Consider the following 14712-nt stretch of genomic DNA (forward strand, 5'->3'; position numbering starts at 1 on the left):
TCTCAAGAAAGAAAACACGGCAGAGATGGTGAGGAAATGTTCAGAAGCAAAATACCTAAGTCTGAACTGTCTGCTGTCTCAGCTCACACCCCAGTTTGTCCCACACACTCCTCTTCAGTCAACAGAGAGCTGGGAAAGTGTGACCCTTGTTGAGAGATGAGCCATAGTCAGACTGTCACTAGCATGGGATTTGGGCATGTAGACAGAATGAAAAAGCATGGGCAGGCAGAGAGTATAGACAGAAGAAGCATAACGCTACCCAGCCACCCAGAAAAAATCAGATAACCTCTTATCCATGACATCAGAGAAATTTTAAAAATAAAGTCTCCTTTTCATATAATGACACTTTGGGCTTGAAAAAATGTAGCAGAAATGGAAGAATATTGAGAGTAAGTTAATAAAGCTCAAAAAACAGAAGAGGAAAATCAACCATAATAAAATCAGAAAACAGGAAAAGAATAAAATCTGCTGAAAATATAGTAATGAAAGATGGATTTGATAAAACTAAACAAAATAAAATAGGAAAGAACAAAGGTTTAAATTATTAAAGAGAAAATAATTGATATGAGTGACACATAAAACATATTCAATATTCCCATAAGTGGTATTCTGAAAGAAGCCAACAGAATAAATGCAAATGAAAAACATTTAAAGAGATAATACAAGAAAGCATCCAGAAAACTCATACAGAATTAGCAACATGACAATCTGAATAAAGTTACTGTACTTCAGAGATTTTTTAAAAAACAATTTGGTTTCCTTTGGGAGGCCAAAAGGTAGACAGATCACCTAAGGTCAGGAGCTTGAGATCAGCCTGGCCAACATGATGAAACCCTGTCTCTACTAAAAATACAAAATTAGCTGGGTGTGGTGGCACACGCCTGCAATCCCAGCTACTTGGGAGGCTGAGGCAGGAAAATCACTTAACCTGGGAGGTAGAAGTTGCAGTGAGCTGAGATGGTACCACTGCCCTCCAGCCTGGGTGACAAGAGATGGACCCTGTCTTAAAAAAAAAAAAAAAAATTTGAAGAATTTGGTGCGCAGCTAGGAAAAAGTCAAGTTATGTGGAGAAGGGGGAAAGCTGTCTTTAAACTCATAGCTGCATTCAAAACTAGAAGGCAATAGTATAATGTTTAAAGACCCTCAGGAGAAGAAAGATTAACCCAAGAATTTTAAATCCAGCTATATTTGAGGAATAAAGCAAAGCCATACTTTCTAACATGTAAGAACTCCATGACAGTGCCACCTTAAGACAAAACATGACTTAAAAGCTATGAGTATTTAATTCAATTAAATATAACACTAAAATTAGGCAATTATGAGTATTATGATTATAGAACACAGTGTAAATGTTACAAGCCATGAAAATACAGAAATTATATTTTCTAAAAATAAAAATTGGGGGGGCGCAGAACATATGAAAACATGGAACAAAGTAATGGCAGGCAGATTCCTTTCTTTTTTAATAGGAAATAAGTAGATATTGTCAAATCAAGAAAGATAGCTATAATAATACTAGAGTTATGAGATTAACTAAGAACAAACTATAATTCTTTTAAAACATGAGCAATGCTATATACCCTTTTTTAAAATACAAACAAAGGAATGAAAGAAAATAAAACACTTAAAAGAATAAGTTTGATAACATGAATTAGATAACAGAGTTAAGACCAACCACTTTTGTCTTATGAATATGGAAATGTGATAATTGTATCAAAGAAATTTATTTGTAATGTAAAAACAAAACCCAAGCATATATTATATGCAGGAAATAATTCTAAAACAAAGTAGCCTAAGAGGTGATAAAATAATGACAAAACGTACCACAAGCAAACAAATAAGAATGAGAATCATCACATTAATAACAAATAAGTCTAATTTGGCTAGAATAATAAAGTATTAAATCAGACCCAGAAAATGACTCTATAATTACAGAGAATACAATCTGCAACAAATATTGGGTGTCAATTTCTGTACATCAGATCCTGAACTTTAAAAATTTATAAATCAGTGAAAAATACATATTACATGAGGTGATAAAAGATTTATTTAATATTCAATAACTGGCTAAACACCCTATCCTGAAGTAAATATAGGCAAAACATACTATCCTGAAGATAAAGAATATACCTTCTTTTCTTTTTAAAGGTCCATGGAATACTTATTTAAAAAGAGGGGGGAGAAGACCATATTAGCTCACAAAGAAAATCTCAATAAATTCCAGAAAGTAGTAAATTCCAGAAACTACATATATCACGTTGTTGTATTAAAATGCAATGCACAGTAAAATGTCACTATTAATAGCAAAATCAGAAAAAGAAAAATCTATCATCTAGATATTTTTTCATATTTTAAAAATTCCTGCATTAAAGAAATCAGAACTGAAATAATAAACTATATGCAACATATTGTAATGAAAAGAATATATCAGAACCTATAGAACATGATTAAAGCGCTGAAGAAAATTCATAGCCTTGAACATTTAAATTTCTAAGTAGAAAAAACAGAAAATACATAAACATTTAATAATTTAGATAAGCAAAAACATGCTTAAGAAAAGCAGAAATGTATATATTAGAAAACAAAAAAACAGAACTGGTAATTAAAGAGCTATTTTTGTTTAATGCCAAGGAACAGAAAACAGAATTGTCCTGGAATAAGATAGAAAATTTAAACAGATAAATTATCATAGCAGAATTTTAAACAGTTTCCAAGGAACAATCCAATTTAAGAAACCTATCAATACAAGATAGTTTCACAGATAAATCTTTCTCACTTTCAAAGAATGAATAATTACAAGCTGCTTAAATGGTCCTGAGGCATACAAAAATTAAAACTAGAAGGATCTTTTTCTTAATATGATAACAATTATGTATCTCAAGCCAAAAGTTAGATTTGCATTTAATGAAGAGCACCAAAATAGTTTCCAGTAAGGCCGAAAAAATGGTAATTTAGAATTTTTCTGGTAGTATGTTTTAGTGGAAAGAAGACAGTTTCAAACAACTCTAAAAATTGAGCAACTCAACACATAATAGCTTATTTTAATTCAAGTTACATGCCCAACATGAATTGGCACCTGACCCAGGCTTCACCATTGTGTACCTGTACCACCTGAATCACATAGGCTATCTGGTGCCAATAGCAAGAGAAGTGATACATGGGCATTTCATGCCTGCTCTTGATATGTCATCCTGGAAGTAGCTTATACTACTTCCACTAACAGCCTATAAGACACATCTAGTCATATGGTTCCCTACTATATGGAAGCTGGAAAATGTGGAGCACATGGCTATTCCGTGAGCAGTAAATGTCTTTACTGCATAGTACTAGCCAATGGATAATAGTCAAGAGAAAGAAAACGATACAATTACAAAAAGTGCAAAGAAGGAGATAAAATTAAAGCATGCAAAAGCTATGCTATAAAAGAAATCAAGAGTTGAGATAGACTAAAATTAGAAAAGATGTGTATTTGAATAACATGAGTCACAAGTTTGATCTAATAAGAAAAATAAATTTTAAAACAAACATTACTAGAGACAACTGTATTATTACTTAATGATAAAAAGAGCATTCCTAAGCATGATAGAATAAGCCCAACTCAAGGGCTCATGCCTGTAATCCCAGCACTTTGGGAGGCCAAGGCGGGCAGATCACGAGGTCAGGAAATCAAGACCAGCCTGGCCAACATGGTGAAATCCCGTCTTTACTAAATATACAAAAATTAGCTGTGTGTAGTGGCACGTGCCTGTGGTCCCAACTACTCAGAAAGCTGAGGCAGAAGAATCACTTGAACCCAGGAGATGGAGGTTGCAGTGAGCCAAGATCACGCCATTGTACTTCAGCCTGGTGACAGAGCGAGACTCAGTCTCAAACAAAAAACAAACAAATAAAAACCCAAATGGATCATGCTCAACTAGACACTGAGGTTAGCTAAAGGTCATTAATAAAATTACAGCAAACACAGCATCAGATTTGGATTTTTAAGTATAGCATCCAATCAACTGAATCAAGTCTAAAGGTAGATGAGACTCTCCTAGTGTGGCTTTCAGACAAGAAACAGAGATAAAGAGAAATATTTAATAATAGCAAGTGTGTCAAACTATCAGGAAGAGGTAACAATTCTAAATGTGTAAGCACTTCATAAAATAACTTGAAGAATAAAATATTAAAGAGGAGAAATTAATAAGAGAAAATGAACATACAATAGAAAAAAATCAACAAAGCCAAAAGTTTCTTTGAAAACGTTATTCAATTGATGATTCCCTCTAGAGACTGATGAATAATTAAAAAAACAGAATGATAAAGAGAAAACAGTTATTAATATTATGAGTGAAAAAATAAAAATCATTACTATGGATCTCAAAGATATTAAAAATAAATGAGAACCTTGTAAAATAATGTTGTGTCAATAGACTTGGAAATACTGATAAACAAATTTTAAAAATACACAACATATCAAAGCTGGCACAAGAAGAAATAAAGTATCTGAATAATCTCATATCAGTTTTAAAAATCAAATCTATAATTTGCCCCTCCCAAGAGAAAATTTCAAGCTTAAGTATCTTTACCAGTAAAATCTTCCAAACATTTAAGGAAGAAATAACATCAATCTTAAACAAACATCACAAGAATAGAAAAAGAGGAGCTTGCTTATGACACCAATATAATTTTGTTACTAAAATTCATCAAGAAAATAAATTGGTCCATCTATCTCATGAACACAAATGCTAAAAATCACAGCAAATGTGTAAGTCAAATTCAAGAATATATAAAAAAGGTAACACATCATGGCCAAGTTGTAATGCACAGTTGATTTTATATTTGTAATCATCAATGTAATTTACCACATTGACAATAAAAGTAAATGATCATATGATCATATTAATAGAGGCAATAAAGATAGTTACTGAAATAGCATCCATTATTTTTTAAAAAATGAAAAAATCTTAGCAAATTAGAAATATAAGGAAAGGTATTTAACCTGATAAACAGTATTTACCTAAAAAACTTACAAAAATACCATATTTAATATTGAAATATAAAGAGCTTTTTCTGTGAGACTACAACAGGATGCCTGATATTACCACTTCTCTTTAGTATCATGTTTGAGTGCCTAGTCAGTACAATAAGTGAGGGAAAAGGACATTTAAGTTTTAAAAATAATGAATACAACTATCATGATATGATTGTGTATGCATGAAATCTAAAAGAACCTAAACTATTAGAATCAATAAATAAATTCAGCAATTATAGTAGATATTAAAAGGTCAGCAAGGCCAGGCATGGTGGCTCACACCTGTAATCCTAGCACTTTGGGAGGCCAAGGTGAGCAGATCACTTGAGGTCAGGAGTTCAAGACCAGCCTGGCCAACATGGTGAAACCCTATCTCTACTAAATATACAAAAATTAGCTGGGCGTGGTGGCAGATGCCTGTAATCCCAGCTACTCTGGAGGCTGTGGCAGAAGAATTGCTTGAACTGGGAAGTAGAGGTTGCAGTGAGCCAAGATCGTGCCACTGCACTCCAGCCTGGGGGACAAGAGGGAAACTTCATCTCAAAAAAATAAAAATGAAGGTCAATAAAACAAAAAACTACTGTATTTCTACATACCAATATACATTAGAAAAAAATCTGATAATGTCACTTACAATCTCATCAAAAACATATCAATAACCTAAGGATAAACCTAACAAAAAATGTACTTTCTACAGACAAAACTCCAGAAAATTACTGAAAGAATGTCAAGTTGACCTAAATAAATGAGGGTATATTTTATGTTTATGGACTGGGAGACTCAATCTTTTCTAATTTATGCAAATTAATTTATAAATCCAGTGCAATCCCAGTTATTAAAAGTCTACTAGGCTTTTGGGAGAGAGGGGGCAGGAATTTACAAGGTGATTTTCAAATGCATAGAAAAATTCGAAGAGCCAAAAATAGCCATAACAATTTTGAAGAACAGCATTTTATGACTTAAACTACCAGTTAATAAAAGTTATGACTTTAACTACCAGTTAATAAGAGTTATTATAAAACAACAATAATCAGAACAGTGTCATATCGGCATGAGGATAGACAGAATAATGAGCAAGAAAGGAGTTTCCAAGAATAGACTTGCATGGCTTTTTGTTTTATAGACAAAGGTGAAATGGCACTGTACTGTGGGAAAAAAATCAACTTTCAATCAATAGGGCTGGGGAAATTACCTATATTTACATTAAAAGTGAATAGAAATATTCATACTATACACAAAAATCAATTGCAATGCTATTATAAATATAAACTCAATGGTAAAAATAATAATAATAATAAAGTTTCTAGAAGATAACCTGAGAGAACATCTTTATGACCTTGGAGTGGACAAAATTTCTTAAAAGGGATGCAAAAATTTCTAACCATGAAGGAAAAGATTGATAAACTGAACTATGTCAAAATTAGAACAGTTGTTCATCAGAAGGCACTATCGATGAGCAAGGAAGCAAGTTACAGATTGAGGGAAGACATCTACAATACATATATCCAACGAAGGGTTTATATTCACAGTTTAAAATACCTACAAAACAGGAAAAGAAAGAGTAAAGTTAAGAGAAAAATGAGGAAAGATTTGAACAGAGATTGCACATAAAAAGGATATCTACATCACTAATTGGACTATGAAAAAATGCTCAGTCTCAAATTCACCAGACATAAAAATTAAAACCACATTGAGATAATTCTAGCAGAATGGCCGGATTTTACTAGATGATAATATCAGTGTCAGCAAGAATTTTAGAACAATGATAACTCTCATACATTGGTTGGCGGGTGTGGTGTAAATTGACACAACCACTTTGGAAAATAATTTGGTTGTACTTGCTAAACTGAAAATATCCATTCTTTATGAGCCAGGAATTCCACTCCCAGGTAGATACCCAATAGAATTGTATGTGCACGTGCCCCAAGAAATGTATACAAGAATGTTCATAGCAGCACTATTTATTTTAGCACCAGAAATAGGTAAAGACTCTGTGTTCCCTTTGAAGTTCTCCTCCTGGACTTAGATGGATTCAACTCTATTCACCCCTGTAACCCCTGTATGGTTTTCTTGCCTCAGGATGCAGTGGATTAGATGTGACATAACACACTTAAGGTGATGTAAAATTTGTAGATATAAAATTAAATGCCTCCTTAGGAAGACCAACGTATGGGCCCAGAGAGAAAGGGTGGGGAAAATTTTTGAAAGAAAGAAACTGGCACTCCTCATGGCAGCTAATGTCTTAGGAACCTCTGTTGACCAGTATACCAGGATGGAAACTTGACTTTAAGAAAATTATAAAAGCTATACATTCACATGGTAATTTTTTTAAAAAAAATCAGACAGTACAGAAATATATAAAATTAGATGTATTTTTCCCACCTATTGCTCTTCAAGCATAATCAATATTTTTGGGTGTACTTTCCAGGAAAAGAAGAAAGTATACTTAAAAGAGTTGATATATACATGTATCCTATTTTTTATATCTACCCAATGGGATAATACTACAAAACCAATCTATATATCACTTTTTTCCTCTTCACATCAAACAGGGTGGTCTTGCCTTCTTAGTATATCCTGATTTACCTTATTTTTTAATGATTGCTTGTCATTGCACAGATGAATCAGAATATTCTTAAACAGTTCCCGTAGCATGGTTTTTAAGCTTTGTGCCCAGTGTTTGGGCAATAATGAACGCTATAATAAAAGTTCTTAGAGAACTCTCTTCAGATGCTTCCTTCAGGGTAATTTCCCACTAGCAGAAATGTGGGGTCAAGGGTATGTGATTTTTTAAAACCTTAACTTCTTTTTTCCTTCTTTGATCATCGGGCAGGAAACTTTGATTCGTAATTGAATATGAGTACTTCCACTTCCTTTTTTCTAATTCACTAATGCATTCTGCTCTTTTTGAAAGTGTAGCTTCTCAGATATGCTCCCTGGAGCTGGTGTGCCGTGTCCTGACTGTAAGATCAAGTCCAAACCGGTTATTCCTGATGAAACTTCTCTTTTGGTCTCAGCCTTTGGTGGTCCAGGTCTTCATGCTGCTGGGGGTGACATTACTGCTCCTGGGTGAGTAAACGGGCTCAACATGGGCCCTGAGTGGGGTTGAGACAGCTTCTCTCCACCGCAGGTCTGGTTCTTTCTTGGGGCTCAACCCCTGCTGATAGAATCTTTCCTACAGGAAGAGACTAGATTTTTGAATTTTACTCTGTAGCTCAGGGCTTTCTATTGAGGGTGAAGAAAATGGTCACAGTTGGAAGAAACCTTCAATCTTACAGCAGAGGAAACCATAGTAACCATGACACTTAAAATTTCATTAATTTTTTTTCTTCAAAAAGTACTTCATAAAGGCTGGAAAATGTTTCATGTTTGTTTTTTCATATTGTCTCATTTATGGAAGAGCCTACTCTCCTCTCCGCAGAGGAGATGGATTTACTTCTTGTATGACAAGGCCAGATCCTGGCCCTGAGCATGAGAGGGCAAGGTTTCTAACAGGAAAGACACCTGTTTCTTTTGGACACAATCGCAAACCACTGCAGCGACTGGCTGATTAAGAAACGGAGTGGGGGAGGTTGGAGAGGGGTAGGTGGGCAAAGCAAGGACAAATCTAAAGCATATGACTTTCTCTTTGTGCCTGTGGGTATGAATAAGTCTCTATCAATTCATAGGTGCCAACTGGTTGGTTTTTACGAAAGTTTAAATATTAGAATTAAGTATGTATATTTTTTCAGCAAATATGTTTAGTAATAGCTATGCGCAGTATTGTACCAGGTGCTAAACAGTAAGAGTCCATAGGAGGCACCATGTCTATGCTCAGGAAGGTCATGACATAGAAGGGCTCCCAACAAGGCCAGTGTGTTTTCAAACAGCTATGCAACAAGATCCCAGTTAAATAATTGTTCAGGACAAGTTACCAATGAATGCTGTAGGCAGACAATAAACTATAAGCAAAATAGCTAGTAAAGACTTCATGAAACTTAGAGGTGAGTTAGGAGCTAGAGGAGTAGAAATGGAGTGGGCATGATACAAGAAAAGAGGACCCCAAAGTTGTAAAGTGCATAGACTATAATTCCTGAGGTAGGAACACATCTCAGTGTGGCACCCACATAATGTGAGCATTAGCCAGGTCCTTTCAATGAGAGGGCAGAGTTTATAACATGGGCTCTGGGGTCAAACAGGATCCAGGTTCAAAACTTCAATCTGCCACCTGCTAGCTACCAGATTCCTGGCCTGTAAAATGGGGTTAATCCTAGTGCTTACCTCATAGGGTTATTGACAAGGTTATATAAAATAACCTATGTAAATGCATACCATATAGACAGCACTCACAAAAATAGTAGCTTCATTTAAAACCATACAAAGACTAAGGAAATCAAAATATTCAGGTGAATGGTGAGTAATTTGTTCTCGGTAAAACACTTAAGTTTGGATAAGCCTCCAACAGTCTCATGTGGACAGGGATGATGTGTCTCTCACTCACTGCTGGATTTCTATTGCCTTGCCCTGGAGTATGACTGGCATTCCAAAAATCTCTGAATAAATAAATCAAACGTGAATCTTATGCAGAATATCTACTCAATTTATAAACCTGCCAGTTTTCTGTCCTCTCTCTCTTCATTATCCAGCTCTCAAATCTCCATCCTTCTATCTCTGTATTACTAACCTAGTTCTTTAATTAATTCATTATACAACAAAAATATATTTAGGGAATATTAAAGGAATATCTTTTCTATAGCAGGCACTGTTACAGGTCCTAGAGGACATATGGTGAACACAAGAAAAGCTCTAGGTCTCATAGAGCTTGCATTCTAGAGATGGGAAAATAAACAGATAATGAAGATCATTTTGGATAAATACTCTGAAAAAAAATTAAACATTACCATCTCTTGGTCAGAGCATCAGGTCTAAACGACCTAAGCCTCAGTTGATTGTTTAAAGATTAGGCATGGGCCAGGTGCGGTGGCTCACGCCTGTAATCCCAGCACTTTGGGAGGCTGAGGCGGGTGGATCATGAGGTCAGGAGTTCAAGACCAACCTGACCAACATGGTGAGCTTGCATTCTAGAGATGGGAAAATAAACAGATAATGAAGAACATTTTGGATAAATACTCTGAAAAAAATTAAACATTACCATCTCTTGGTCAGAGCATCAGGTCTAAACGACCTAAGCCTCAGTTGATTGTTTAAAAATTAGGCATTGGCCGAGTGCGGTGGCTCACGCCTGTAATCCCAGCACTTTGGGAGACTGAAGCGGGTGGATCACGAGGCCAGGAGTTCAAGACCAGCCTGACCAACATGGTGAAACCCTGTCTCTAATAAAAATACAAAACTTAGCTAAGAGTGGTGGCACACACCTGTAATCCCAGCTACTCAGGAGGCTGAGGCAGGAGAATTGCCTAAACCTGGGAAGCGGAGGTTGCAGTGAGCCAAGATCATGCTACTGCACTCCAGCCTGGGTGACAGAGTGAGACTTCGTCTCAAAAAAAAAAAAAATGTAGGCAGGATAACAAGCCTTTGGAGTCAATGATTTCATGAAGAGAGTATAGTTTGGACTCTGTTATTAGTCTCCCTAATAGGTGGGACTACAGGAGCCTGCCATAATGCGTGGCCATTTTTGTATTTTTAGTAGAGATGGGGTTACCTCATGTTCCCCAGGCTAATCTTGAACTCCTGGGCTCAAGTGATCTGTTCACCTGGGCCTCTCAAAGTAATGCATGACCATTTCCTTGCCCTGCCTTCTAATCAATCTCCCTCCTTGTTATTGTATCCCACTGAAGTCTGTCCTGTGACAGAGTGTTCCATCAAAGTTCAACTTCTAACCCTGTCAATCTCCTCCTTGAAACCTTTCCATGACATCTTATGGCTTTTAAAATAAAATTAGAGCCATTTACTGGGGCTCTGTATGTCTCTCTGATCTTATTTTCCCCAACACTCCCAACTCCTGAGGACCAATGTCATTTCTCCACCTCTGTGCCCTTTCTGCCTTGATTGCCCTTCCCATCACCTCTCACCACACACAAAAGCTAACATCCACCTGCAGACTCTTATGTTCTCACTCCCAGTTTTCTGAAGTATCATCTCCTTCAGATACCTTCCAAGATCCATCCGCCCTCTTCAACACACATACAAACAAACATACACTCTATACACACACACACACACACACACACACACATATATCCTACACACTAGACTACGTGGCCCTTATGCCCTCAAGATACCCCTGTGTATTTCTGTTATTGCACTTACACCCTGTGATATAATTATATTACTTTACATCGTGTTTCTATTTTTCCACCAGCCAACTTCTCAACAGCAGATACCATTTTTAAAGTTTATTTTAAAGGTCCAAGCACCATACCTTAGTATTTATATATAAACATTTGATGAAAAATTATTGGATTTTTTAAAAATGCATTTTTAATGGGAGAAGTAATATATGCATGGGGAAAAAAGAGAATCATCTTAAAGCAAAAGAATCTTGGCTCTGCGCTCATCTCTGGCTCTTGTTTTTTTGCAGCTCCTGTCAGCAGACAGCTTGGTGAGTTCTGTCTTTAGCACTTCAGTGTCTCTGGATAAGAGTATCTCTTCCTAGTGAACAGAAAACATCTGTGACGGTTGCCTGAGTTCTCTAATATCTCCTGTTTTCTTGCTGAGGTCAGCAGGGATTTCAAAGTGATGCCTGGTTTTTTGGCATTGCTCAAGGGCTAGGATAGTGCCTGGTCACTCTCTGACCCTTCCTGGGTGAAGTGGTGAATGCACAAGCAGCTCCTGGCCTTTGCTAGGCTCTGCATTTACTGTTATTGCCAACAGACTCCACTTAGCCAGGAAGGACATCTTCAACTCCATGGCAATTATGCTGGACTCAAGATAGGATCCTCTCCAATCAGCAAGCCAGAAAAATCCCTCTGAAAACATCCCACTGTGCTGATGTCAGCAGGAATGCTGCATTCTCTATAGCTTTGGAGTAAAATCCTCCAGGAAATGTGTGGGGAACAGAAAATCCAACAATTGGGTCCTTGAAAAAAAAGAAAGGCACAGAAAGGGGAGATAGGGGAGAAGACAAGTCATTGGCATCCCACATTTAATTAGTTCTGGCTCTTCCTGCCATTCCTTTGGCTCAGAGTGAATAACTGAGAACCTATGAAGAGCAAGAACCCTCTACAATCCCTCTCCTTGTCCAAATCAGTGCCAAAGCTGTAACCTTGTCCTGCTCACCTCTGGATGCCAGTGAGTGACTTGTCCCTTCCTTGCTCTGCCACAATTAGCTATGATGGGATTTTTCTGGGCATTTGAATCATCATCTACAAAACGAAGATGTTAAGTAAGTTGAGCTGCCAAGGTTTTTTCAGTGACAAATCTTAAGATAATATGATTTATTCTTTTAGGGAAAGTACAAAATTGTAATTTTAACATCACCTTTGGAGGTTCTTGTGAGTGTATGAAGATGATGAAATGGCAGTGCAGTGGTGGTTTTCTCTGGGACCCCCTTCCATGTAAGGCTACTTAACTGTGACGTTTGATGGTGAATCCAGCTGGTGTCACCTTCCTGAAATCATTTTGCTCATTGTCATCCCCTGGGCAATTTCTCCCTTAGGTGAGGTGAGGGCCAGGCTATGCAGCAGGAGGCCCTGAGGCTGGGCCTTCGGGCGCCTCCACCTTAGACTCCTTTTCTCTTTCCTCCTCAGCAAGGACACACAAGTCCATTATTTCCCTCCAGCCTCCATGGACCACAGTCTTCGAAGGAGAGACAGTGACTCTGACTTGCAAGGGATTTCCCTTCTACTCACAACAGAAAACAAAATGGTACCTTGGGAAAGAAATAACAAGAGAAACTCTAGCAAATACCCTCAAGGTTCGAGAATCTGGAGATTACAGATGCCAGGCCCAGGGCTCCTCGCTCAGTAGCCCTGTGCACTTGGTCTTCTCTTCAGGTGAGAGAGCGTGAAAGACGCACCGACTTGAGAAATCAATTCAGCCCATATTTCTCTCTAGCTGTTATGACTTCAGACCCTTCGTGAGTGGACAATTTTATTTCACACTCTGGTAAGACAGGGAGAGAGTAAAAAACTTGGAATACAACCAGACAGGGAATGGGATTAGCTGCTTAACTTTAAACATTAAAATGAAGAAAATTTTTACTTGAGTGGATTAATGTCTCTAAACCTGTGGTTCTTAAAGATTGATTTGGGCAGCTTTTTAATCATACAGATACTCAGGGCCTACCCTATGTTTATTGAATCAAAATCTATAGGAGTGGGGCCCAGCAATTTGTATTTTTTACAAGCTTCTCAGGTAACAGAAAGTCTGAGGAGTAATTCATTTGAATGGTTCCTGAATCTATGTATAGTTTTTTTGTTTTGTTTTTTGAGATGGAGTCTCGCTCTGTCGCCCAGGCAGGAGTGCAGTGTCACTATCTTGGCTCACTGCAACCTCCGTCTCCCTGGTTCAAGTGATTCTCCCACCTCAGTCTCCCTAGTAGGTGTGACTACAGGAGCCCACCATAATGCCTGGCTAATTTTTGTGTTTCTAGTAGAGACGGGGTTACCCCATGTTGCCTAGGCTAATCTGAACCCCTGGGCTCAAGCTACCTGCTCTCCTGGGTCTCTTAAACTGCTGGAATTAAAAGTATGAGCCACTGTACCCGGCCTCTATGTATAGTTTTAAGTCATATTATTTCCTTGGAATAATATGTGGCAGAAGGGTTGTTCACTCTTATGGGTAGATAATGCACAGGCAGATAACTATACAGAGAAAGAAAGATGAAGTAAGAGACATTTACTCTTTTGCCCTAAAGCCACCTGTTTTGAAACTGAAGTCATAGCATCCTTGAACATAGTAGAAGCAGTGTACTAGCAAGGAATAAATAAAATGCTTAAGCTCTTTGACTTAACATACCCTCTCAAAAATTTGCCTACTGAAACGATCATAGACATACATCCCTGAAAACGGCAGACCCTAAATTGGTTTAAAAAAAAAAAAGAATACTCATTTAAAAAAATTATGTTACCGCCAGTGAAGAAAAACTGTGAACATTAAAAATCAGGTTCAGTAACGATACTAATGACGTAGGAAAGTGTTCATAGCATAGTAAGTGAAAGGAAAGTCATCAAATCTACAAGTACAATTTTTATTTCATAAAAAAAAATACACAGGGACTCTCAATACTTGAAAGTGGAAGAGAAAACTGGAAAAACATGTGCCAAAATACAGGTGGTGAGGTGGTAGGTGATTTTACTTACATTTCTGCTTTTCAACTTTTCTCAATGTGTATGCATTCATTTTTAAATCAGAAAAAAAAAATGAAATGATAATTACTTTAAGAATTCTTTTTCCCAACCCATCTTTTAAAATAAAATCTACTTGGAAAAACAATAAAAAGGGAAACAATGAGATGAACCAAGTAACTGCGGTTGTGTTTCCCATAGCTTCGCTGATCCTGCAAGCTCCGTTTTCTGTGTTTGAAGGAGACTATGTGGTTCTGAGGTGCCGGGCAAAGGAAGAAGTAACACCGAATACTATTTACAAGGATGATAATGTCCTAGCATTTCTTAAGAAAAGCTCTGATGTCCATATTCCTCGTGCAAGTCTCAAGGATAATGGTGAATATCGCTGTACTGGACATAAGAGAGGGTGTTGCTCTGTTTCTTCCAACAGAGTCGAAATCCAAGTCCAAGGTAAAGCCTTCATTATTTTGT

At 36.9% G+C, this 14712-nt stretch overlaps 2 protein-coding genes across 4 annotated transcripts in view; both read left to right on the forward strand.

Moving 5' to 3' along the window:
* Positions 1 to 8014, forward strand: part of FCRL4 (Fc receptor like 4) — a 52874-nt gene extending 44860 nt beyond the window's left edge. Inside the window, exon 13 of the mRNA XM_074389899.1 lies at positions 7934 to 8014. The gene's annotated coding sequence lies outside the window, so the exon portion shown is untranslated. The remainder of the gene's footprint in view (positions 1 to 7933) is intronic.
* The window catches only part of FCRL5 (Fc receptor like 5), a 33594-nt gene continuing 26762 nt past the window's right edge, over positions 7881 to 14712 (forward strand). For 2 of the 3 annotated variants that reach the window (XM_039460079.2, XM_074389891.1), the window contains exons 1-4: positions 7881 to 8083; positions 11535 to 11555; positions 12703 to 12948; positions 14443 to 14691. In XM_039460079.2, the coding sequence (XP_039316013.2) occupies positions 7906 to 8083; positions 11535 to 11555; positions 12703 to 12948; positions 14443 to 14691 (694 nt within the window). In that variant the 5' untranslated portion in view covers positions 7881 to 7905. The remainder of the gene's footprint in view (positions 8084 to 11534; positions 11556 to 12702; positions 12949 to 14442; positions 14692 to 14712) is intronic. The other variant, XM_074389890.1, reaches the window with a different exon arrangement.

This window comes from Saimiri boliviensis, chromosome 19 (assembly GCF_048565385.1).
Source record: "Saimiri boliviensis isolate mSaiBol1 chromosome 19, mSaiBol1.pri, whole genome shotgun sequence".
Classification (NCBI taxonomy): Eukaryota; Metazoa; Chordata; class Mammalia; order Primates; family Cebidae; genus Saimiri; species Saimiri boliviensis.